The following is a 27,700-nucleotide window of genomic DNA, read 5'->3' as shown; positions in this document are numbered from 1 at the left end:
GTGACAGAAAGTCCGGAGTAGCCTCCTTGATGGTTAGCAGGTCTCCCCTTGTGTAAGTGAGTCGTGTAAGGTCTCCAAAGACGGACGAAAAACACAGAAACAAAGACAATACTAGAGAGCGCGTTACCGAGGCGACCACACTGGTAGGCGCCATCTTGGTCTCAATTAACACCTCGTAAGTCACGCCTTGTCTCTGATTTTTTTGTTTTACCTCAGGTACGGTGGTTTTTAAAAAATCATTCGATTATAATTATCGTGCATACACTGTGTGAACAATTATTACAGAACAGTTTTCTTTTCTATTGAAAACTCAAACGTTTAATTATCTATTTCTGAACATGTAAGCCCTTTTAAATTTTACCTAACTGTGTCATCACAGTCGGGCTAATTAACATAAAAAACACCTCCACACCGACGTTCTCGAACAATGAGTTGGCAGCTAGGCTGGACAAGCCAAGTTCACCAAGTCAAAAAAAATATATATATAATTGTTGGTCCTTGGGATATTTTGACAAACGCATGTCACCGACATGTTATTAAGACACCTGGGAGCTCTTAAATTGGGAGGGGAGAAAAAAGGCATAATCTCTATATTTTAAATAGAAAATACTTTATTAGAAACATGAGCGAGACTCTCCAGTGCACAAGTTGTCATCGACAAAATATTATGACTTTTATCAAGAGCAAAAAATCTTGACTTTTTTTTTTTCATCAAGCTAAAGGTTTTGTGTGAAAAGCGAGTGACAGAAAGCGACCTCTATGCATCACGAGCTTGTTGTCATACATTAAAATAAAAATAAAAAAAAACATTGTAGGCAGCAGGTAGTTATGGTGTGGAAAGAAAGTGTATCAAAATAAAGCCAAGAAACCAAATGGGGAAAAATGTTGACAGTGTTTTAAACTTATTTACTCTCTCGTGGTCATGTGACAGCAAACTAGGCAAGATGCCAAGAAGGATGTGTTGCAGGAAGTGGGGAAAAACAGAAATGACTAGGTAGTACAACACGCCCCTTTTGAGCTGCGTTGTGCTGCATACGGTTACACACAACGCAGTACAATCACAAGGGAACTGGGAATAACCTTTCAGAGGTAAAAATAATTTGAGGGATTTAAAAAAAATTCTGCATTAGAGACCATGCTTTGGCATTGCCAAAAAAGTAAACCTCGTGAAAATGGGTTGAGAATTGATCAAGTTACGACTTAATTTCAATGTCCATGCATTGCCTTTTATGGGAACGTCGACCTCGCCAACATGGCCGCCACATACACACGTCGGTTATTTGGGCTGCTACAGTGCGCTGGCATATCTAGTCTTCATACCCATCGTGTTGAATGCGAAGAATGAAGTGTCGGAGGAAGTGATGAACATGAAGGAGGAAGTGTAGCAGGATTTGTTTTTTTTTGCCAAGCAGAATTTTTTCCACATCAGACAGGTAATGTTGGGCAACAGACAGGAAGTGATGTACTTAGGGCAGGAAGTGTAGCAGGATTTTTTTTTTTTTTTTTTACACCAGATAGTAAATCTTGTACAACAGACAGGAAGTGTTGAACACCAAGCAGGAAGTGTAGCAGGAAGCAGTGTGATTGCAGCAGGAAGTGGTGGACTCTATCCAGGAAGTGTCACTCAGCAGGACGTCTCGTACTCCAAACAGGAAGCATCTCTCAGCAGTTGACCTGAAAACCTGAACATCACATGACTGATGACATCAAAAGCCTTGTGATTGGTCCATATCTCTCCCTTCGTTTCTCACAAAGTCACATCCTCACTGGCCGCTGATGTCAGCAATTCCTGTCGCACCGGACCAATTGGCCGTCAGTGTCCTGTCACACTGCGCCCGTCAAATGAATGTCCGCCAAGGATGCCATGTTGTTAGGATGTGCTCTCCCTGTTGTTGCGTTTGGGTACGTAGTCCCAGCTGTCACGCTTGAACTCCTCTTCCTCTTTCTTCTTCTGCAAGTCCCTCTTGAAGAAACCCGCCTGCACCACACAATGAATTGGGGTTATTATGTAATATTTTATAATATTAAAATAAAAAAAAAACAAGGTTTACCTTCCACAAGCACCAGATGAGTGCCGCCAGGATCATTAGACCCAGAACCAAACTGACTACGATGATGAACACTTTGATTGGCGTGGAAGGTTTGTGGGTGAAGTGACCCTCCACCAGGACCTGCGCACACACACACACACACACACACACGTAATGATGTTAGCTATCTTAGTAGTGTTAGTTTAAGCAGAATTGGTTGCCTACCTGTGCGGCGGGTTGTTCCCGGTCCAGGATGGTGTGATGGTCGTTCTTGGGCGATGACATCACCGCCCTGCTCTCCAGCTTCACCACGCCATGGCGACCCTGAAACAAACACCTGGTCTACATGGATGCGCTTGACACACGGTCCACACAAATTATTTAAAACATGGTCTAGTCGCAAGTTTTTGACATTTTGTCTATCCATGTGTTTGATAAATGGTCCATAAACGTGTTCTTTGACACCTGGTCAACACGCATTTTTTTTGACACACGTGCTCTTAGACACCTGGTCCATACATGGTGCCAGATGGTCCACACCTGTACTGTGACACCTTATCAACACGCAAGGCTTTTTTGACACTTGGTCTACCCACTTGTTTTCTGACATCTGATCCACACGTGTGTTTGACACCGGGTCCACACCCATGTTCTTTGACATATGGTCCACATTTTTGTCAACCGCAAACATTTGACTTCCTCTTTGACACTTTCCTTGTGTAAACTTCATTTCACCACCACAATATCCTTTGCAAGCAAAACGTACGGGCGCTTGCAGCAGGACATCGGGGTTTAGTCGGACTTCCAGCTGAACGGTCGCATCTCGACCGGCCTCTACGTTGCCCAGGTGACATAGCAGGCGCTCGCATAGCTGGTCACCACGCCCACAGAACTACAAACACACACACAGTCTTATTAGCCACACTAGTGACTAATGTTGTCGATACTTTGCAATGTAGTTACAGTCGATGAGATACAGGTGTAAGACTTTGCTATGATGATTCGGATGGACTCTCATGAAGATTTTGGTATAGGAGAAGATACAGGTAAAATGGTCTAGTGGATTGAGTTTATTGTGAAGATATTGTTAGAATAGAGAATACAGGAGGAAGGGTAAAGTATTAAGATATCAGTAAAGACAAAAATATAAGGAGTATTTAATTCATTCAGTGGCGTGGATGTTTCTATTCGTCAACTGGAATTAACCGTTTATTGCAACCAACGAATATATTCTGCAACTACGTTTTTTAACGGGTAGGCATGGAAGAGGGTCTTGCCCAGCTTGTCTGTTAAATTCAGGCTTTTGTTTAACTGTAATGACAAACTGATGCCAGTTGATGGCAGTGTTGCATCACTGGATTTGAGTTTAAGACAACTTTTGAGTAGAGGCGGTATACAGTAGCTCGGCTTGTTACATCGATTATAAGGGAGAGAAATTCCAGCACGTTGGAAGTTGGACAAGTTTAGGCACCTGACACTCCAACAGTGTGTGTATTAGTATTGTTTAAACAGAGTCCCGGTAGGTAGTAGGAAGTTTGTATTGTGATCGTGAAAAAAGATGACTCAGTTCATGGAGTGAATGACGAATGCCATGTAAAAAAGCTTTTGACATTCAATTTGAGCCATACGGTGAGTCGCCGTCGCTCACGTCGCATTTCTTAATTTTATAGCTGTAAATAAATGAATCACTGTTCTGCTTGACATGTTTCTTTTCACAAAAAACTCCTTTTCTCCACCTTTTAGTCAGAAACCTACAGTGGCCTGGAAGTGAAAAACAATATAACAAATTGTGCAACACTTTTACATTTCAGAAAAAAAATTAACGAAAACCGAAACACACTTACATTTCAGAAAACACTAACAAAAGCAGAAACACTTTTATAAATGACAATGCAAATTACAATTGAGACATTTTCTGAACTGTAAAAGTGTTTCGGTTTTTGTTCATTTGTTTTCTGAAATGTAAAAGTGTTTCACAATTTGTTACATTGTTTTGCACTTCCAGCCCACTGCAGAAACCACTGTTTTTGGTGAAAATGACCCATTTTGTACTGTTTATTACAAAAGAATGGAAAAGGGTAGAAACAAGTTCTTTTTTTCAGGTGAAAGAAGAAAGTCTACTCTTTCTTCTGGTAGGTTTGATGCCGATACATTGTCACAGAACACTACATTATGTGGGTCTTGAAAGATCAGTCAAAATGCTCTAAAACCACTGGCAATATGGGGAACTGCTGCTGAGTCAAGTACGGAGATATTTTTATAGCAGAGGATACAGGTGGAAAGGTAAAGTATGAAGTTTAGTGGAAGAATACTAGTTGAAAGAAGATATTCTGTTGGTTGCAGAGTGGTGCAAAGGTGAGATTCTGGTGATAAGCTATAGGTGAAGAGGTCAAGTGAGAAGACACAGGTGTATTAGGAGACAAGTGTAGGAGGAGACACAGGTGTAGGGGGTGTGTTTACCATGGTGCGTGTGGAGGTGGAGGAGAAGAAGAAGAAGATTTGTTTTATGAAAGAAGCTCGTGGGACATCGCAGTCGTCGATGACGGGAACAGTATTGTTGCTGACGACACAGGCACCTTGTGACGACTGCAACCGAACCACAACAACCAACCACATCATTCCACCTGTGCTAATGCTCATGGGAACTGTGGCTACTTCAAGCATTTAGCTGATGCTAGCTGGCTCACTAATGTTGCTACACATGTTAACTTTGGATAGCTTCCACCTACCTGCCAGTCCACCACCTGAAGCAACCTGTGAGGAAACGGAGTCAACAGCTTCGGTAATGTAATTTCCACCACTGTATCCACTGACCTGCTAGGACCTAAATTCAACACCTACACACATACACAACATGAGTGAATGAATAATTGAGGGATGATGGCAACACAAATGAGTGGATGACATGAAGAATGGAAGAGAATGTGGATGTAGAGATGACAAAATTAACTGACGAATGAATGAAGGGGTGGATAGACAAATGAGAGGGCAGGATGGATGACTGGATGAACAGATGAATGAACTGATGGATACATGACAGGATGGATGAACAAGTTGTTGGATAGATTAAAGCAGATGAATGACAGATTGGTTGGTTGGTCGTGGGATAAAGGGATGGATGAATGATGAATGGGTGAACAGTTGTTGGATGAACAGATGACAACAGAAATGAATAAGAGGGTAAATGTTACCTCGTAGATGTAGTCAAATAGTGATGTTGGATGATAAACGGACTAGTGAATGTTAAAACTTGATTAATTGATGAGAGCCTGGTGAGTGGTTTGATGGACAGATAGCAGCCAAGATGAAGAACTAAATGGATGAGAGGATGAATGTCGCCTTGTAGTTGTAGTTAAAGGTTTGAGAGTAAGAAGGATGAATTGATAAACAGATTGATTGGTTGGTTGAGGGATAGATCGAGTGAAGAAAAATCAAAGAATAGATGAGAGGACAAATGATTACCTTGTAGGTGTAGTTGAAGGTTTGCGAGTAGCATTGGACGGGTGTTGTGTCTTCATCTCCAAACATAAAAGAAGTCGGTGTCACAAAACTATAGAAAGCAAATGAACACGTGAAGAACATTTAATTCATTAACCAAGTTTTTGTCTCTTTTAGTATGTCTTGCGTTAATTTTTACAAAAAGTACATTATGTGTCCTGTATTGTGTAATAAACTTATTTATATGCTATATGTGAATGTTGATGGATTAATAAATGAATGACTTGTCACCCGTGGATGTTGACGTCGACGCCATACTTGAGAGGAAGTAACAAGGCAACGGCGTTGTCGCGGAGATACTCTGAACTTTCCAGGTTGTCACTGAGGACGCAGTACATGTTCATGTCATATTTAATTATATTATCAATTCAGTATGACATTAAATACACTACATCGATTTGAAATATTTTTAAACCTGCTCGTGTTGACGTGAATGATGAGGTCACCAGGTGTGGCGTTCTGGTTGACATCCAGCAGGAAGCTAATGTTAACCTGCAAAATCAGTCAAAATACTTGATTTGACTTGAACGTCTTTTTCGGCTCAGTCATCTCTTTTGGATGTCATAATGGACTCTTGTGAAAATAGGGAAATAAGACAAATTGGTGCCGACTGGACAAAAAAAAAAAAAGTACAGACGCATATTTGATGACATGACGCATTTTACGACGATGAATATAACGACGCATTTAAAGACATGATGAATTTAATACAAACACATGATGCATTCAATGACATGATGCATTCAATGTAATGTATTAAATGGCATGATGCATTTAATGATCTGATGCATTTAATGATTTGAGATTAATTTAATGACATGATGTACTAAATGACATCATGCATTTAATGACAATGTGTTAAATGACATGATATACAATGTATTTAATGACACTGTATTACAATGGCATGATGTATTAAATGATAAGCATTCCCATTACTTGATGCATTTCATGACATGAAGTATTTAATTTTAATAAGTTACCAGGGAGTGAGATGCCAGGATGAGGCTGGAGAAGCCGCAGCTCACTTCAACTGCTGTGCTGTTCACTTCCTGTGTGACACCGCAACTCACAACCTTGTCCTCCTGCGTGCACACACAAACACACACACACACACACACACACCATCATCATCATATCAATGTCATTGTGTGATTGGCAGCTGGGTGTCTTGTCAGTGTTTGATTGGCAGTTGCCATTGTAGGGGGCGTCCCCTGTCCAGGCAGTGTCCTTATTCTCACTCACGTTGTTGAGTACTTTGATGTAGTGAACGTTGTGGTGGAAACGAAGCGTCAGGCGTGGCAGGAAGGCATCGTCTCCAGCCACCGACAGTGACGTGTTCAGCATCAAGCTACGACCAGCACCCAGTGCCAAGTACTGACCGTTCCTACACACAAGTTAAGTCTATAAGGGTTTTATTTACTACGAATATGAAGAGTTTGTTTCTTACTGAGGCAGAATAAGTGTGGCACTGAGTCGCAGGTCCGTAGAACAGTTGGGCAGGAAACACGAGCGAGCGAACAGCGTCTGACACAAAAACATAAACACATCACTAATATATTATGTCAGGGCACATGGAGACAACCTGTCCTTTTTTTTTTTTGTGAACCTGTATGTAAATACAGTATGTACTGCTGGTTCTCCCCGTGCCTTCGTGGGTTTTGTCTGGGTACCTCCCACATCCCCAAAACATTCATGGTAAGTTAATTGCAGACTAAATTGCCTGTAAGTGTGAATGGTTCTTTATCTATATGTGCCCTGCGATTGGCTGGCGACAAGTTCAGGGTGTACCCTGCCTCTTGCCCAGAGTCAGCTGGGTTCGGCTCCAGCACACCCCCGAGCTTAGTGAGCATAAGTGGTACGGAAAATTAATACATGGATGGATAGTTAGCAGTTGCCAGTGGCTATTGTGACGTTCGCATTAGCATTAGCTCCCCCTACCTCGTTGTTGATGGTATTGCGGCTCCCCGCCACCCTCTGCAGGACAGGCCTCAGTGGTGGGAAGAGTTTGTTAGCGTGTTTGTGAGCATTTGTCTCTCGGAGGCTGTAGGAAACTTCAAAACGGACCGGCGTGAAAATGTCCCGAACATCCTTCTGGACACAACAACAAACAGCTAGCAGGGTTAGCATCGTAAAACATCAAACACACACACACATATGGTACAACAAACATGCACAAGTTCAAATCAAACGCTCAAAAATATATTATACATATATATATATATATACATATATTCAGACACATGCACGCATGCGCGCACACACAAACACCCACATACATAATGACAACTACACACACATAAATTCACACTTGTGCACGCACACACACGCCCACACGAAAAACACACTCATACACTGACACACACAGTCACACAAACTAGTCAGCCACATTAGCATAATGCTAACAATGTTTGGGCGGGGGGGGGGGGGGGTTATTCCAGCAAGCAGGTTCAACATTCTCTTAATCTAGTCTTGAGTTCTGACTGGCCTTCCCTAAACTCGAAAACTCGGATCGTTGAGGTCCAGGTCCGAATTAGTTCAATCACTCACCTTGAGCTAAGCTCGTGCTCGGCCACAACCAAAAGACATTGTCAATGGTGCCCCAATATGTGGAATCACCATGGAAATCTATAGAAACATGTCAAGTTACTTACTTCCCCCTTGGAATTTGAGGTGCTATTGTGGGTATTTAGTGATGTGAAAATGTAATCTGTTAAAAAAAAAAAAAAAGTAACATTGCCACGGCAACAAAAGACAGAAACAATTGCAAATGCACGAGTGAAATAAAAGTTCCAACGCATCGCTCGGACATGATTGAACCTCACTAAAATTGTATTCATACTAACTGACATTTATTACAAATGTTCATTTAATATTCAACACAATTTTGTTTACATATTTGTGTCACTGATGTGTAGACCAAAATGTTACAGAACCGTCTATGAATGTATTGTAAATACACAAAATAATCATAATAAGGGTGACCTTTTTCACCAGCAGAAACATCATTGCACAATATTTCCAACAAGGTGTGTAAGATTAGAGACACTATATATGGCCAGAGAATGTTATGAAGATAATACTACTACTACTACTACTACTACTACTACTACTACTAATAATAATAATAGTACCTTTTTCTATAGGCCTTTCAGGGCACTCAAGGTACATGACTGAGTTTGAAAAGCAGTACTTTTCAGAAATTAATGTGAAAATTCTAGCATATCATTTTAGATTTTACAGTGGGTACGGAAAGGATTCAAACCCCCTCAAATTTTTCACTTTGTTGTACTGCAGCCATTTGCTAAAGTAATTTAAGTTAATTTTTTCCCTCATTAATGTACACACAGCACCCCATATTGACAGAAAAATTGCATTTTGGAAATCTTTGCAGATTTATTAAAAAAGAAAAACTGAAATATCACACAGCCATAAGTATTCAGACCCTTTGCTGTGACAGTCATATATTTAATTCGGGTGCTGTCCATTTCTTCTGATCATCCTTGAGCTGGTTCTACACCTTCATTGGCTTTACGGCAGAGTGGCCCGACGGAAGCCTCTCCTCAGTGCAAGACACATGAAAGCCCGCATGGAGTTTGCTAAAAAAAAAAAAACACCTGAAGGACTCCAAGATGGTGAGAAATAAGATTCTCTGGTCTGATGAGACCAAGATGGAACTTTTTGGCCTTAATTCTAAGCGGTATGTGTGGAGAAAACCAGGCACTGCTCATCACCTGTCCAATACAGTCACAACAGTGAAGCATGGTGATGGCAGCATCATGCTGTGGGTGTGTTTTTCAGCTGCAGGGACAGGACGACTGGTTGCAATCGAAGGAAAGATGAATGCGGCCAAGTACAGGGATTTCCTGGACGAAAACCTTCTCCAGATTGCTCAGGACCTCAGACTGGGCTGAAGGTTCATCTTCAAAAAAGACATTGACCCTTAGCACACAGCTAAAATAATGAAGGAGTGGCTTCAGAACAACTCTGTGACTGAGAACTTGAATGGCCCATCCAGAGCCCTGACTTAAACCCAACTGAGTATCTCTGGAGAGACCTGAAAATGGCTGTCCACCAACATTCACCATCCATCCTGACAGAACTGGAGAGGATCTGCAAGGAGGAATGGCAGATGATCCCCCAATCCAGGTGTGAAAAACCTGTTGCATCATTCCCAAAAAGACTCATGGCTGTATTAGCTCAAAAGGGTGCTTCTATTAAATACTGAGCAAAGGGTCTGAATACTTACAGCTATGTGATATTTCAGTTTTTCTTTTTTAATACATTTGCAAAAATGTCAACAATTGTTTTTTTTTTTTTCTGTCAATATGGGGTGCTGTGTGTACATCAATGAGGAAAAAAATGAACTTAAATGATTTTAGCAAATGGCTGCAATATAACAAAAGAGTGAAAATTTAAAGGGGTCTGAATACTTTCCGTACCCACTGTAGTTGTGCTTCAATATCAATGCGAACATGGAGAAACAGAGAAGCTCATTTGCGTCAGGTGAGAGGAAACCGCTAGAAAGTTAGAATTTAGCATACCCAATCTGCTGGTGAGCAGGTTCGGTTAACGGCATCTGTTACTGCGGTAATTCCTCATACCTGACTTTGATACAGACTGATCAGGCTTTCCCTCGTCTCAGAATCAACTTCCTCCAAGCTTTCACATAACCTGCTTGCTGAAATACCCCCCTGGTCAGCTAGGTCAGCGTGAGGTTAACATAGTGGCCTTTACCTTCTGGTACGCGACGTGATTAGTGCAGCTTAGATGGTCGAGCCGCACCTTCACCCGAGCCCTCGTGCTATTGGACGAGCCGTTGCCGTGGAAATAGAAACGGTGCGGGAAGGATGGCTGATGGAGGAGGTCGGATGTCAGGTTGTATTGAAGATCTGATGGCAAAATTGTTATTTTAGCATCAGTGGAGGGAAACAAAACAGAGATGATAAAGCTGCTACTTGTAAACTAGAGGGAATCATAGACTCGCTCAGGCTACTCATGCTAAGCTAATTTAGCTAGCTTGTGCTAAGCTAACTGCTAGCTCATCTAACTGTTTAATGATAGCACTAGTTAGTTAATGTGCTTAGCATGAATCAAGGGAGCAAAGGGGAGGCCTGGTGAGCCTATTTATGCTAACCTAACCAAGCTATCTTATGCCAACTGTTTTGTTTTATCTAGTTGCTTCATTTTTTATGTTGGCACTACCGGGTAAGTGTTTACTATAAAAATGTAATCAGACCACACACACTCCTTTACCTTAACTGTGGATGGATATCTGAAATGCGATGCGGGTTGTTGTAAGGCCAGTGATCAGGTCAATGCTTACACCAGTGCAAAGATAAGTGAGAAGACTCCGACTTGGTGTGCTCGGCAGCAAATCTTGCTTCAAAAGTCACCTCGATGGGACTTTTGTAAAAACAAAGGTACTTCTGGATATGGTGCAGTGCTGAACTTTGTTTTCATCAAGTTCAAAATACCATCTCAAAGCAAAATGTGGTACTGTGTATAGTATATTTGGCACTTGTAATTAATTGTGATTAATGAAAATTCAAATGTGTGATTAATCTGATTAGAGAAATTAATCAATTGACAGCCCTAGTTATAACTCGCTTGTTGACTGTCACCTAGTTTAGCATAAATGAAGGGAGCAAAGCAAAGTTAGAGAGAGATAACTAAGCTTGCATAAGATGTAGCCTCCTTATGCTAAGATAAGTGAGTTAGCCTATGCTAAGACAATGTACCTATGGCTCCTTTATACTGTCTGGAGGTGACTCTGAAGCAGACGCTGACGTTGATGCTCGCCGCATGCTGCTGGATGTTCTCAGGCAGGGTGAGTGAGGCCGCCACCTGCAGGACAGGACGAGACCTGCACCCAAAACAAAACAAAACCACTTCCTGTTTCTCGTGTACCAAATGCTAACTTCCTATCTGACGATTTTTAGTTACCTGAGAACGACCGCAGCATCCGAGAGGAACGCACCCACGGCAACGTCTGCAAAACATACACAACAAAGTCAACAAATTCACTCAAAGAAGGATCAATTAACAACACACACAAACTGATTGTACTTTTCCATCCCAAAAACCTATCGTTGACGGGGTGGGGGGATGCAGTTACAAATGTTATATTCCTGAAAAGGGGTATTGTGGCCGGGACACTTTGTCCACCCCGCCTCCCCGGTACCGCCCCACCTGTATAAACGTGCACGCAGAAGGACAGACACAAAAACACACTTGACCACGCAACAACAATTACAACAAAATGTCAGTTACCTTGGTAACCATTGTCATCAACATCCACGCCCGAGCTCAGCGACTGGCCGAACATCCGGAGGTCACGACCAAGCACTGCCCCGCTCATCCTCTGCGAACACAATGTCATCATTAGCATTGCCACATGAACAATGCTAAACTAACAACCTAAGCTAAGTCTGACTGTGACTGTGTGGTGGATGGCCTACTGCATAGCTTTAGCCACAGTCGTGCTCGTTTTTGGACTGTTCTGTTCTGTAATTGGCCAATGTGGGTTCAGGAGGTGTGGCTTAGTGGATGGACAATCAAGTAGTCTGTGTGTTTCTGTGAGTGTTTGAGTGCATGTGTGTGTTTGTGTGCATGTGTGAGTGCGTGTGCATGTTCGTCTCTGTCGTTAATTGTTTGTTTGTATGTGTGTATTCATCTTAAATGTGTGTGTGTTTGTATTCATGCTTGTGTGTACGTGTGTTTATATCTTTGCTCATAAGTGTGTGTGCGTATCTGAGTGTTTGTTTTTTTGTGTGTGTGCATGCATTTGCAGGTCTCTCCATGTGTCTGCACATGTGTTTGTGTTTGTATAGGTTTTATGCATAAGTGTGTGTATATCTGAGTGTTTGTTTTTTGTGTGTGTACATGCATTTGCACGTGTATGTGCGCATGCGTTTGTGTTTTTCGTGTATGTCCTTGTGATTGTGTTTGTATAGTACCTGTGATGGTATTTGAGTGATGCCATGTTTCCTGCCGTTGTAGATGTAAACGGCCCCTTTTAGATCGTCCTCCTGAGGGGCACCCACTGCCACCTCTACACACACACACACACACACACACACACAAAGCGTTATGTTTGTATTTATGTGTTTCCTGGTTATCAGGAAGTAGCACTTGGCTTAGCATTAGAGGGATTACTACCTCACTAATCAACAAACTTTGTCAAACACTGATAATTTTTAGTGGCAGTTGCGAGCGGCATATCGTGTAGAGCATAGATATCAAACTAGTGGCCCGGGGGCCAGATCCGGCCCGCCACGTCATTTTATGTGGCCCACGAGAGTGTGCATCGACTTTGTGTTTCCTGCTAAAATACCAATGATATGGGTTTGCAGCCATAATGGCCCTCCGAGTGGAACCATAACTGGAATGTGGCCCGTGACAAAAATGATGTTTGACATCCATGGTGTAGAGTATCACTTACTTGCTAGTAAATGTTAGCCCTTGCTCCTAACTACTAGCTATTTTAAATGTTTAATTTGACCACTTACTGATCAGTTCTTAATGTTAGCTCGAGTTAGTAATTAATGATGATAGCACTAACTTGTAACGGTTAACGTTAGCAGTAGCTGGTCAATGTTAGCAATAGCAAGTAAATGTAAAATGTTAATTTGATGTTAGTATTAACAAATTATAGTAGTAGCTTGTAACATTAAATGTTAGCCCTAGCAAATAGCAGTAGCTCATCAGTGGGTAGTACAGTAGCACTTAGCATTCCTTTAGCCATGGCAGTAGCATCAAAAGGCTGTAGTGTAGTAGTCCTTTGACTTTGGGTTAGCATAGCTTTAGCATGTTGGTTACCAGGGTAACCGTCATCATCCAGGTCTCCCAAGTCTGTGATGGTCTCCCCAAAGCGAGCGCCGTGGGTATTGCCCCCGCTCAGCTGAAACTCCGCCTCCACTAGCTTAGCCTGAGACAGTCAGTTAGCATGATGTCATCAGTATGATCTCATGATGCATTTATTCTCAAAGTGGCTTCTTTGCCAGCTCACCTGTCCCTGATTGAGGTAGACGTGGACACGCCCCTCCTCCCTGCTTGCGCCTGTTGCCATTGGAGCACCCACCAAGAGATCTGATAAGCCGTCGCCGTTCAGGTCCACTGTGCGGATGCTAGCGCCAAAGTATGAACCCAGCTACACACGCACACAATTATCATAAATATCAGTTGATATTTTGTAGTCCCAGTACTATTTGTTAGCATTAGCTGGAGCACTAGCATCAGTTGGTAGGAATCATGAGCCATAAGAATCGTAATTTTAGTTAGCAGTAGCTCGTAGTTAGCGTGATCAATAGTAGCATCAATTGCTAATAGTATCTAGTAGTGTTTGTGCTGTTTGGTTAGCAACAGTAGTAGAGCTAGACTTTGTTTGTCATGCTACTTTAGTAACAATAGTACTATTAGTTAGCATAATTAATTAGCATAATAGCTGGGATAGGCTCCAGCATGCCTGCGACCCTAGTGAGGATAAGCGGTACATAAAATGGATGGATGGATGGATGGATGTTAAAAGCACACTTTTAGTTAGCAGTAGCCACAGTATAGCATGAGCAGTAGGTTACCTAACACTTTTGTAGTGTTAGTTAGCATTAGCTGTAAAAATTGTGTTTATGATCACCTCTGTTCCTGACACGTGCGCTAGCACACGTAGCATGTTGCCATCCACCGAGAAGATAAACACCTGGGAGTAAAAATATTATTATTAATAAAATCATTGTTTCAATTTTTAGAGTACTAATTGTATTACTTTTCCCCTCTGGTTGTACTGTGGGGCGCCTCCCACCACCTCCATGCTAGTAGCATCCAGGAAATGACCTGCATCCACTGAGTAGCCTGAGACATACAAAATTATCATTCATAGTCATAGGCATAATAAAACTAACAACTAATTAATAGCATCCTTTAGCTAGTTACTTGCATGCTTAAGACAATTACAAGTATTCTTAAGCTAATTACTAGCATACTGAGGCTAACAATAATCTATAAACTAATTACTAGCCTTCTTAAGCAAACCTCTGGATTTTTTTCGGCTAATTACTAGCATTCTTAAAATAATTAGTAGCATTCTTAAGATAATTACTAGTGTTCTTACGCTAATTACTACATCCTCAAGCCAATTACGACCATGCTTAAGCTAATCACTAGCATCCTGAAGCAAATTACTAGCAATGTTATGATATCTGGAATCTTTAAGCAAAATACTGGCCAAGTCAATCTTATTTTTATAGCCCTTAATCACATCCCTAAAATAATTACTAGCATTCTTGAGCTAATTATTTAGCATTCTTGAGCTAATAATAACATCCTTAGACTAATTACTAACCTCCTTAAGATAATTACTAGAATTAAGCTAATTACTTTAATCCCTGAGATAATTATTAGCTCTCTGAGGCTAAAAATAAGCATCCTGAGGCTAGAAATAAGCATCTTTAAGCTAATTACTAGCATGATTAAGGAAATTACGAGCATCCTTAAACTAATTACTAGAATCGCGAAGCTAAAAACGAGTATCCTCCTGCTAATTACTAGCATCACGAGACTAGACATTAGCATTGAGATGATTTGGTGGTATGTTATCTTAGAAATAATAAATTTTGTTAGCATTATCGTCTGCGGTGTATTGAACACTGTATCGCAGTTAAGTCTCTTCAGATTAAAAGCTTCAGAGTGGAGGGTTTAGCACCCTTCCCCCCTCAAGTGTTAACAGCAGCACTAATGTTTAACTTCATGTCAACACTGGAGATGTCCTTGAGTGTGTCTGTTAGCATCTGTTAGCGCACCACTAAAGCACGAACTGTGAACTTTGAAAACTCATGTGACATGTCAGGGCCAGTTACCGGTGCCTAAGATTAGTGAAAATGCTAGAGGCCTGTTCAATCCCCTAATAGCGCTCCAGGGAAGTCACAAAGATCCTTTTGATCTGAGCGACCGTCATTGGGGAAAAACTGGGCTGCGTGTTAATGTTGATGTAGTAGTTGTTGTTGTAGTAACGTCCTAACACGCGCTGCAGTTGCTCACCCAGGTAGCTTCCAAAGCCTACCGACCCGTCATCGTCCAGGTAGACGGACATCACACTGCTGGATGTGTTGAAGACCAGGACGGAACCGGTCCAGTACGACGTCCCCGGAGCGCCCATGATTATGAGGTCCTGGCCACAACATCAGAAGAGAACATCGGTACAGCATGAGTAGTCGAGATGTTGTCCAGATGTGTAAAGCGTTGTCCAAACATGTTGGAATGTTGTCTCACCTGAGTGAGTTGGTTTGACATTCCAGCCTGACAGGAGCCGTACTCCTCACCAAACTTCCTCTGGTGGTCTGGAACACAACAGGGACATTCACATGTGGAACCCTTTCACGCGGACATCCTTTACCAAAGAGAGCCTTTTACGCAAACATATAGTACAATGAAAAATCGTTTTTCGTGATGAACCTGTTCCAAAAAAAACGAAGTGTACGAAATTCAAAGCAATATTTCTCTTAGGGAAGAATGTAAATCCAATTAATAAGTTCCAGACGTAAAATTATGATCAAAATATATAATTTATAGAAAATAACTATAGCTTTACATTAACAACAGAGTGAAAAAAATAAATACAAGTGACTCATGACGTGGATAAATTAATATTTAACATAACTTTTACCTTTATTGACGACTATTGATGCCGTATACAGCGATGAGGGGACAGAGGGAAGCCATTTTCAGTCTTTCTTTCTTTGTTTTTTCGCCTTCTTTATCAAACGGCCGACACTGAACTTTCTGTCGTATTGTGTACAAAAGTCTTTTATTAACAACTCAATAACAAGCCTCCCAATCTGCTCGGCAACATCGGCATAATTTCCTGTCAAAAGTCAGGCCTTCAAACTAAAAGCACTGCAGTATAATAAAGAAAGTGTGGTGAAACTGTTATTATACTGCATACTTTTATTTTGAAGGTCTGACTTTGGACAGCAGATGTTGCCCTAACGTGTCAATATGCCTTGTCATCTGACGAACCCTTTTCGTGCAGTTTATGAAATGCTTCGGATGACCACGGATTCATTCCAGGAAACGATTGGCCGAGTTTTTTTTTTTTTCGAAAATAGAGCGGATTTACAAAAACCGGGACAAAATTTAAAAACAAAAAATTGGATGAAAACAGAATCATATGAAAACTAGGGTATACGAAAAACGACGTTCCACTGTATTTTCAAACAGACATCCTGTCACACTGTCTGTGTGTGACATGATGTGTGCGCGCGCATACCTTTGTAGCAGGGTATGATGGCCTGTGCATGTGTGAGGTTGTTGTCATAGCGATAACAAACTCCGTGTGGCAGTTTGTTGTTCTGACCATCGTTCCTGGAGTAAAACACGTTCTTCCAGCGGTGTGCACATGCCTACACACAAACAACAACACACACAAATTACAACGCACACACACAAAACCAAACACACTCTCGACACCCACTCCTGTCGCATGTTCGTATTTTTTTAATCTTTTCTGCTGCGTGACATTGTAGAATCAACAGGATTCTAAATTATATATGAAGTGTACATGCATATACAGTATATATATATATATATTTTGTTTGTCTATATGTGCCCTACGATGAGCTGGCGACCAGTTCAGGGTGTACCTCGCCTCTCGTTATCCAATTATAAGCACTAAACATTTTCAACGCACACACAAAACCCGCTGTTTTAATTTTTAAAAAATCAATAGATGTCTTGTGTACCAACCAGGATGTGTCCTCCTGCTCCTCCATGGTGGTTCCCGGGTTGTCGGGACAGACTGACACCCAACCACTGGTGATCGCTCTCAGCCTTGCACGTCTTCCCACAATGTGACACGTCTACACACACACACACACAGACAAAAGGTTGTTTTGTGCATGCTGTGCCTCTAAATGGCGATGATGGGGGCTAACATGAAGTTAAAAAGTTTCACTTCATATTTTTAAATTAAAATTAGTCAATTCAAATAAGATAAAAAATAAATAACGTACACAAAACCACACCCACACTCAAAACCAGACACATTAATTCAACCACAACACACAAAAAAAACAGACAAAACTAACCATATGTGCACAAAACCTTACACACAAGCTTGTCTTGTGCATGCCAGACCTACATACAGATGGTGGTGATGGCCAAATTGAAATTTTTAGTTTGTAGTTGTTAAAATTGTAATTTTAAATCAGATTTAAAAAATAATGAATAAACTTACTTGAAAAAATACACAAAAACCACAGACTCATACCCAAGGCTGTCATGTGCATGTTAACGCTAGAGTTAAAGTTTTTTTTTTTTTTTTTTAAATACACATAAATATATTAAATGAATAAACATACACGAAAACACACATGCACACGAAACCACATGATTTCATACATACAGGCTGTTATGTGCATGCCAAGCCTCAAGGTGGTGATGATGGCAGAGCTTATGTAAAGTTAAGATTTTTAGTAAATAGTTGTTCAAATTGAAATTAATAAATACAAAATACAATAAAAATTAAAAAATTAAGTTAATTAATAAACATACATGAAATAACACACACACACACACACAAAACCCCTCACTATCATACACAAGGCTGTCATGTGCATGCCAGGCCTCTAGATGGCAGAGCTTACATAAAGTTTGAATTTTTAGTTAACGGTTGTTAAAGGGGGCATACTTTGCCAAACCAACTTTTTCTCGTATTTGGGATATAATAGTCCCTCTCCGTTGCCTCAGTAAACCTGTGAAATATGAATTTTTCTGCCGAGGCCTGAAATCCGGTCATTCGAATTTCTCGACCTTATCTACGTCACTAGCATAGATCTTCACCTACCTCTCCGCTGTCAACGTAACAACCACATGTGCACACACAAGTGGGCCTTCTACATGGAGGCAACATAATATGGACAAAGCGGATACAAAACTGGGTCAAACAGAAGTAGCTGTCAGAGGGGCCTTTTCTGGACACTCATATGACAAAACCAAGGTATTTTTTGAAATGAAATTGACACTTTTATATTAAGTCCATGTTAGAGAATCACTCTATCAAGGTCTAAATAGCCCAAATACAGGACCTTAAAAATTGAAATTAATGAATACAAATAAAATACGAAATAAATTAATTAAATGAATAAACATACACGAAACCACACACACACACAAACTTACCGTTCGAGGCTTCTACATGACATTGATGCAGGAGCTAATGTAAAGTTTAATTATAGTTCATAGTTTTAAAATGTAGAATCAATTAAAATAAATAAACCTAAGTTCAAATAATTAGCATAAATACAAATATAAATAATAAAATAAATGTTGTAGGTTCATGTTTTTACAATCCTTCTTTCAAAAATTACCTGCAGGCATCAGCTGACAGTTTCGCTCATCTGTTGTAATGGCGCAACGGTAAATGCCGCCTGGAGACAACGAAGAAACAGAAGAAGAGTTGTCCACTGGCGCTCCCACCACCAACCTAACACACACAAACACATGCACATGCACACAAACACACACAGAGTGAGTGTATGAGGCTCATCAGCGCATGTGTTAGTATGCTAATTAGCCACTAAAGACGCCCACCAGCTGTGCATCCCGTGCCGGTGCAGCAGCACCGAGTAGCCGAACATGGACGCGGGAACGCCGGCGAAATGCACCGCGTGATCAACATCCAATGTGTACCCAGAGACCAGGACCAGGGTCAGAACCCCAACCAGGAGTGGTACTAGGGCCGGCCTGATGGCTGAGAGACACGTCATCTCAGTGGAACAACTACAGGATGCAAGACACAACAGCCCTATTGATTTTGAATGATGTCATTTTGGAACACGCAGAGACTTGATTATTATTCAAAAGATTCAAGTTAGAAAACTGACCATGTTGATACAAAATAAGTTACATTAGTGGCACAAAGAGGACATGAAATAGTAAAAAGGACAAAAGATAAAATGCCCATTTTTTAGTCAGTTTAGTAGTCAAAAAAAGTCCCTGAGCTGGTGGCTCGCATATCTTCACGACTGAAATACTCTATAAAACTGACGTAAATACATTTACATCTACTTAAAGACTGGCCAAAGTATTAGAAGCACTCCAAAATTGACTGAAATACTAAAATTACCCAAAAACAAACAATGATCTCCCTAAAGTTACCTAAATATTGAATCTATGGAAATACTCCATACCGCATACGCAGTATATCTATTGAAGAACTCCATGTTATCCAAATGCTCTTATACCTCCTTAAATACCGTATTTTCACGACCGTAAGGCGCAGTTAAAAGTCTTAAATTTTCTCCAAAATCGACGGGGCGCCTTATGTGAGCACCGAGTTCCAACATCTATAAATGTTGTTGTGTGATGAGCGCTCCGCTTGACTGACTGGGAGCATTTCCTGCCGGCACGCTACTTATATTGAGGAAATGCGGACGTAAAGCGGGAACGGAGGGCGTGACAGAGGACGCTAAAGACACGCCCCCAGTAGGTATATAGTTCCGGTATGTGCATCGGTTTGGCTAAGGACCCCCGAAAATGACTGCGGTCAAGCCAGCCCCCACTCGTAAAGTAGCAATCAAGCCAGCCGCCCCTAATTTTGTTCATACTAGGCATTACGGTAATAAGTCGCCAACTCGCGGCGAAAGCCACCTTCAAAATAAAAGCCTCCCAATAATACGGCCGTAGCTTATAGATTTTTTTTTAACAGATTTTTTCAGTCAGGGGTAATGACAGCAAAATATGCAGTTTTCAGAGACTTTTATTTTGAAATACAATATCAGATCTTCATCAAACCTCTTTTGGTGGAGTCCTTGGTGGTCTGTCACACAGATCTGGACTTGTCTTGCGATACCAATGGGATTATGTTGGGGGGGGCTTTGGCTCAGTAGGTAGAACAGGTTCGAATCCCTGCTACGACTGCCCGCATGTCGAAGTGTCCTTGGGCAAGACAGTGGGGCTGGCAGCGCCTCACATGGCGGCAGTCGCCCATTTGTTTATGAATGTGTGTGTGAATGTGAGGCTTTGTAAAGCGCTTTGAGCACTGTGATGATGTAGATAAAGAGCTATATAAGTGTAGTCTATTTACCATTTATTTTTCCTAAGATATCAAATAAACTACATTTTTTAATGTATCTCAAGATTCAAATTAACTTTGCTGGTTGCATTCCTTAACTGAAGAGCAATGACGTCCGTATTATTGGGAAGCTTTTATTTTGAAGGTGGCTTTTGCCGCGAGTTGGCGACCTATTACCGTAATGCCTAGTATGAACAAAATTAGGGGCGGCTGGCTTGACTGCGACTTTACTACGAGTGGAGGCTGGCTTGACCACAGTCGAAGACGGCACCTACGAAGAGACACGCTTACGGAGCACAGTTTAAACTGCAAGCTATCAGTTACGCGAAGGAACATGGGAACATGGGAGAGAATTCAAGATCAACGAATCCGTGGTTCGCAAGTGGAGGAAGCAGGGAAACGAGCTTCGCCAAGTCAAGAAGACGAAGCTGACTTTCCGCAGAAACAAGGCGAGGTGGCCCGCGTTGGAAAACCAACTCGAGCAATGGATTAATGAGCAAAGAACAGCCGGGAGAAGCGTCTCTACAGTCACCATTCGACTGAGTGCAATAACTCGGAGCTTGACGAAGGAACTCCAACCGCTGGACATCGGTGTTAACAGGACGTTCAAAGTGAAGTTGCGAGCGACATGGGAGCCATGGATGACAGATGGCGAACACAGCTTTACTAAGACTAGGGAGCAGCGCCGGGCGAGTTACGCCACAATTTGTGACTGGATTGTGGATGCTTCGGCTAACGTGTCTGCTTGCACTGTTGTTCGAGCGTTCGTAAAAGCCGGCCTCATTTCTGAGGAGCCGCACGGCAACGAGACCGACTCCGACAATGACGAGAGGGAACCTGGCGTGTTTGATGGAGAACTTGCCCAGCTGTTCCTTTCGGATACAGAACATGAGGACTTTGATGGATTTATGGATGAGGATTGATCAAAAAATAACGTGAGTACATTGTTAAATACTTCAATAAAGTACAACCGAGCTCAGTTTTGCTCCCGCTACCTTTTTAAAAAGTTGTTTTAGCGTGCATGCCTGCTACCGTATGTTTTAAGCTAGCGTATGTTTTACCAGGCCTGCGCCCAATAATACGGTGCGCCTTATGTATGTGTTAAATACAGAAATAGACCCCGTAACTGAGACTGCGCCTTTTAATACGGTGCGCCTTATAGCCGTGAAAATACGGTACAATAAAAAGTTACATAAATACTATACAGCTATTGAAATACTCCATGCTATTTGAATAAAGTTACATAAATAGTCCTAAATTTATTGGAATACTCAATATTACTTATACATAAACATTATGCACATCTATGGAGTACTTCCTAAAGAAGCAGAAATACTCTTATGCCACCTGAAATACTATCTAAAGTGACGTGGTTTCTCCTGAATCGATTGAAATATGCCATACTACTTGCAATAATACTCAGTATATCTATTAAAGTACTCTGTAAGGTTACCTAAATACTCAAACCTCCTGAAATAGTATTGAAAGTTAAATAAATACTCCTGGAAAGATGGAAAAATGCCATATAATTTGCATTAATAGTACATCGATTTAAGTACTCCCTAAAGTTACCTAATTATTCCTAGACCTCCTGAAATACTATTCAAAGTTACATAAAAACTCATTAATGTATTGAAATACTCCACACGACCTGCAGAAATACTACACACTCAACAAAAGTTACATAACCTAGTAAGGATAAGCGGTACAGAAAGTGGATGGATGTTTTGTTAAAAAAAAAAAAAAAAAAAAAACTTTTGGATGATGTCATTTTGAAGTATGTGCTGGCTGGTTTCCAAGTTGTTATTAAAGTGAAGTTATGGAAACAGAACATTTACTTAAAAGTAGTGACAGAAATCTAGACCGATAAATGATTTTGTTTAGCCTTGTTGTGAGTCAGAATAAAATGTGTCACGTTACCAAAAAATTCCCATTTAGTGGCTCATGTGCCTTCAGAATGTGATAAAAATACATTTTGTTGCATTTTTCCCCCAAACTAAAAATTTTTTTTTTTTACATGTACATAAAATGGTCAAACAAAGACAGATAAACTAGTTTTAATAGATCAGTTGTGAGTTAATGTGAAAAGAATTCCCTCTCCTTGTGAGCCATTGGAAAGTGGTGGAAAAAAAAAAACATTAGAAAAAACTTGATCATCTCAGTGGACCAATTGCAGTATATACATTAAGCAGCAACCGTATCACTGAAAAAAAAAAGTTATTTAAAATTGATTACATTCCAACAACAACAACAAATACTGATCATGTACATTGGTTGCACATGAATAAATGTGTAAAATTAGCATGTATTTGATATTTTTGGAGGAAATTAGGGGAAATTACATCAGTTTACCACATTTTAATTATGTGCAACCGATGTTCATGATCAGTACTTTTTTCAGTGTTGACGTCATACACCTGTCACACGTGTCGGAAGGATGGTCTGAAGTGAATATTAATGACAAAAAGAATACATTAAATGGTCCAATCTAGTCAGATAAAGTCGGGGGTTTTTTTCAAGTTAGTTTTTAGTCATTCAGAAGAAAAATGTGTCACATGTTACACAAAAAAATGTCCCCTCCGGTGGCTCACGAGTGACCAAAAATAGAACTTTTTGTTGGGAGAAAATGAAATACTTTAGTCCAATTTGTGATCGTCATAACTTTGCGTGCGCGTGCGTGTTACGTTACCGCTCGGTTTTCGTGACGTTCCGGTTCCCTTTGGTTCCTCTCCTGTGGTTTCTCCTCGCCAACAAATTTCTGTTGGTCTTGACGCCACAGTTACAGAGTGTTTGCGTTAGTTTGTGTGTGTGTGTGTGTGTGTGTGTGTGTGTGGAAGTGAAATGCGCGGGGAGGCTCCCTCCCTTCATCTGCGCGTGCCCGTGGCTAACGGTGTTTCCTCTCCTCCCTTCGAGGCGCGTGACTGCGCGCGCGCACGTTTGGAGTGTTTCCTCTTCATTTCTTCACACGACCATATCAATGTCATTTGATTACGTGCCAGGATCTTTACCCACTACTACTACAAAGTACTTACAACACTCATTGCAAACGTGCAAATACTACAATACACGTCATTATGGCTTACATCTATGCTCACATACTCCAGAGAGTTTACCGAGATACTCCTAAATACTCTCAAAAGTTAAATAAACGCTTCTCCATCTGCTGCCGTAAACCGTGAAACCGATATAAATATTCCTCCCTCCCATCTACCTTAAGTTACCTAACTGAAATACTCCATAAAACTTCAAGAAGTATTCTTAAATCTACTATAAAAATATCTAGCAACATACTCAGTAAATCTGCCGAAATACTCCATGAAGTAAAATAAATTCTATTGTTTAAAATTACAACTATGAATTATTCATGAAATTTATATGCTCCAAAATACAGTAGACACAAACACTTGCTGTAGTTACCTAAATGCTGCCATATGTACTGGAATAGGCAAAAAAAGGTTTCTATATACTAGCAAATGTACTGAAGTGCTCCTTAAAGCTGGGATGGGCAACTTAAATGATGGAGGGGGTCCCAATTTTTCATCAGTGCTACCAGGGGGCCACATAGGACTGCACACTTCCTAATGACAAAATTTCCATTTTGGATATGGACAAAAATATGTCTTTTTTTGTTGTACCAATGTACATCACAGTATCTTAATATATTTCATGGTCAAATGCATGTATAAAACAATTCTCTCCTCAATAACAAATAGTTTGAAACATCGGTTTTCCCAGTGGAAAGGGCTCTCGTGCATTGAAATGACCATTCGCAAATGGCACAAAACTGCTGAACAGCAAAACCAACATAAAGTGCAGGAACTCATTTTTCGTTAGTCGTTTATATTTGTTTATGTTCCCCATAGTTTGTAGAATGTGTGTCTTCATTAACTGTCGGGTTAAACCTATGTTGCACGTTATGAACATGAAACTGTGACTTGTGTGCGATACAACAACATCCCAGTTGGTTCCGTCGATTGTTTAGCAAAGGTTAGTCATAACTAGTGTCTCCCCTGGCTATGCAAGTGTGCTCTTTCTAGCAGTGATGCAATATTAGTTAGCGCTCTCTTGAACAACTCACTGGGGACACAAAATTGATGACAATGTCTATAGTTTTTTTTTTCATCAATAATGACCACTGAACAACCTGTTGAAGTGCTGCAAAGTGATGTTTGTCATCGAGTGGTGGACCTCTAAAAAATACTGCAAGACTCCATTAAACTTACCTTCAAACTATTATATCGCCTGAAATACTGTCTAAAGGAACTTAAAGACCCTCTAAAGTCATTTTCATATTTTGCTTCTAAATACATTAAAGGTCCCATATGTTGGCTATCTAGACCTCCATAGAGTGACTGTCCAACATGGACGTAGTATAAAAGTGTCAATTTCATAAAAAAAAAAAAAGACCTTGGTTTTGTCATTCAAGTGTCCAGAAAAGGACCCTCTGACAGCTACTTCTGTTTGACCCAGTTTTGTATCTGCTTTGTCCAAATTTGGCTCAGACCACCCCCTTTCCTCTGATTGGTTGCCTCCGTATAGAAGACCCACTTGTGAGAGCATACGTGCCTGTTATGAAAGCCCTGGCTCCGGAGCAGAAAGGGACAGATTGAGAAATTTAAATGACCTGATTTTAGGCCTCTCGGCAGAAAATCCTCTCGAACTCAGGAATGCGTGGACGATTTTAATTCATATTTCACATGTTTACTGAGGCACCACAGAGCCAATATTACATCCCAAATACAAGAAAAAGTTGGTTTGGCAAAATATGGGATCTTTAAATATGTTCAAGATAAGTGCTGAAAACGTGCAAAGATTGAGAACAATGTATTACTGAAACGTCGAGATATAACGGTGCTTAACACTGTTTTTCACCATCTGAGTTGTCCAGATTGTTTGGGCGAGGCTAAAATGGTGCGGCACTTTGTGTTATTTGGGCTAAAGTGCCTGTGTCGTGGTGTGCCCCCATGTGAGATGCATAGCGAGGCAGCAGGGAAGCGGACGTTTCCGCCGACCCGGCGGCCCCACGCCAGTCTGCCAGCGGTAAGGGTAGACACCAGCGGTTCGGCTCAACCGTGTTAGGGCCGTCAGACCGTGATGTAGCTGGGTGAGGAGGAGGGAAGAAAATCCTCCAGGGGTTCAGAGCCTGCTTGGCCGCCACAGAGTGCCTCTCTGCGGCCTGTGAGTGCGTACGCAATGTGCATCGCTCGGAATTCTCTTACGAGCCGCAAGACAAGGCATGTTTTTGATTGACAGGTGTAAATTCAGTGACATGCCCACAGCTTCTGCAAGCTGAAATAATGTCTCAATTCTTGACCATTTCGAAGCCTGATTTTACATACATTTATTTTCGTATTTTTATTCATTTAAAATTTTCCAGTTTGTTACAATGCTCTTCTATGTGGTGTGTCACATTTACAAGACATTTTTTGAGTGACTTTAGTGGGTCTTTAAATACTCAGTGAATTGTCTGATTTACTCACTAACATAACACAAATAGAGCACTCACTAAATATACTGAAGTTACCAAAATAAATTAACTACTTTAATGTATTGCAATATTCCCTAGTAATGTAAATCTCTAAATACTGATGGATTATTCATTAGTACAGTACTGTGTAGATTGACATACAGTATACGAACTGAGATTCTTTTAAATCTGCCTTAAATGTTCCATGACACGTTTGTTGTTTGATTAAAATGAAAATAATGAGAAGTGACTTTAGGTCTAGTTTTGGCCCTGGTTCTGGTCCAGGTTGTAGTGTGTTGCCGGCATGCACTGGATGAGTATGAATACGAGGAGTAGTCTGGATGAGTGTGAAACGGGAGAAGAGGAAGCCTAGAGCTGTAAACAAAGATCCACATTCCCAAAATAAAACTACATGAAATAAAAAAAGATGTCAGATGCGCATGTGTGTGTGTGTCTGTGTGCGCGCATACATGCGTGTGTGAGTGTGTGCGTGCGTGTGTGTGCATGAGCGTCAGACAAGAAGTCAGAACCAAAGTGTTTGTTGGCATTTCCTGTGCAGTACGACCCAATGTGAGCTATACAACATGAATAGTAAAACATGAAAGCTGAGTTTACCCACAATGCAACGTGGTGCGATTGAATGAACAGGCAACGATAAACCAGTTGGGGAATAGCTCACTTCCTGTTTACTTCCTGTTCACTTCCTGGTCCAATTCAAGGGTCTGTGAAACCACTTCTGTGAACATTCTCGTAGTCAGGCTAAACTGATTAGCATAATGATAAACATGCAAAACAACAACAACAAACAATATGTGCTTTTTGTGTATACGGCTATTGCTGTGTTATTGTTGCATTGTTGTTCATTATAATTTTTTCGCATCCTCAGGCTAACAAGCATGTATGTCACTAAAAATTCAAACCACCTGTATATCAAAATAGAGGAGATCATTGATTGCATAGAGATTTGAAACGCAAGTAAAATGAGTCCTAGTTTGTAAGAATCAGATAAGGATTTTATGTCACTTTTTATCGACCCAAATTGACTTGTCCAGAAATCAATGAAAATCATTAGTTAATCATTAGGTTTTTGACTTTCTGACGTACAGGCGTTTGTGCTGTCCAATTTACCGCCGTTTAGTCCGTGAGCCACGCGTACTTGGTTTCACACAACAGTGGCACTTAAGACAAAGTTAACTGTTCATTACGTTGGCTAGCTAATGACCTAGCGAGCTAATTAGTTAGCGAGCTCGCTTGACTGGGGGCGGGATCGTCAAATACGTCAATGCCCGGCTTGTGGTTGTGTCGGTGTGTGGGTCCACATAAAGAGACATTTTAGTTAAAGGTACCTCTTTATTAAATACAGTGGCACACGTTATTCAGAATGTTGAGTATACATTGTACGAGAAAACATATTTTATTGACAGGTGAACGTTGAGCGGGGCGTGTTTTCAGTGCATTCAGCGGACATGCCCACAGCAACCAACGGTTAGAAGTGGGCTCTATTTTTCATGATTTTTGCAGCCTATGTATTTATTTCCGTCCTTCCATATTCTGAGCCGCTTCTCCTCACAAGGGTCGCGGGAGCGCTGGAGCCTATCCCAGCTCTCATCGGGCAGGAGGCGGGGTACACCCTGAACT

General features: G+C 41.0%; 1 protein-coding gene across 2 annotated transcripts; it reads right to left on the bottom strand.

Annotated features, from left to right (window-relative positions):
* Positions 1-719: 719 nt before the first annotated feature.
* itga4 (integrin alpha 4) lies at positions 720-23,446 on the bottom strand. 2 transcript variants are annotated; one of them, XM_061691684.1, is made up of 29 exons: positions 23,285-23,446; positions 19,113-19,301; positions 18,890-19,005; positions 17,268-17,380; positions 16,792-16,924; positions 15,795-15,862; positions 15,564-15,693; positions 14,293-14,378; positions 14,164-14,226; positions 13,540-13,680; positions 13,350-13,458; positions 12,488-12,582; positions 11,802-11,892; positions 11,475-11,520; positions 11,270-11,394; positions 10,266-10,420; positions 7,470-7,622; positions 6,979-7,055; positions 6,774-6,915; positions 6,512-6,613; positions 5,944-6,020; positions 5,760-5,849; positions 5,493-5,580; positions 4,760-4,867; positions 4,491-4,616; positions 2,797-2,922; positions 2,256-2,354; positions 2,052-2,171; positions 720-1,978 (listed from the first exon to the last, which is right to left on the bottom strand). In XM_061691684.1, the coding sequence occupies exons 2-29, from the start codon at positions 19,286-19,288 to the stop codon at positions 1,871-1,873; spliced, it is 3,063 nt and encodes a 1,020-aa protein (XP_061547668.1). In that variant the 5' UTR covers positions 19,289-19,301; positions 23,285-23,446; the 3' UTR covers positions 720-1,870. The 2 variants fall into 2 exon arrangements, with proteins under 2 accessions (XP_061547668.1, XP_061547670.1); XM_061691686.1 differs by having other exon boundaries at positions 7,470-7,619.
* Positions 23,447-27,700: the final 4,254 nt, after the last annotated feature.

The sequence above is a fragment of the Phycodurus eques genome, chromosome 12, assembly GCF_024500275.1.
Source record: "Phycodurus eques isolate BA_2022a chromosome 12, UOR_Pequ_1.1, whole genome shotgun sequence".
NCBI classification, from domain to species: Eukaryota; Metazoa; Chordata; class Actinopteri; order Syngnathiformes; family Syngnathidae; genus Phycodurus; species Phycodurus eques.
Note: the sequence above shows the minus strand (reverse complement) of the source record. Positions and strands in the feature narration are given on the sequence as shown.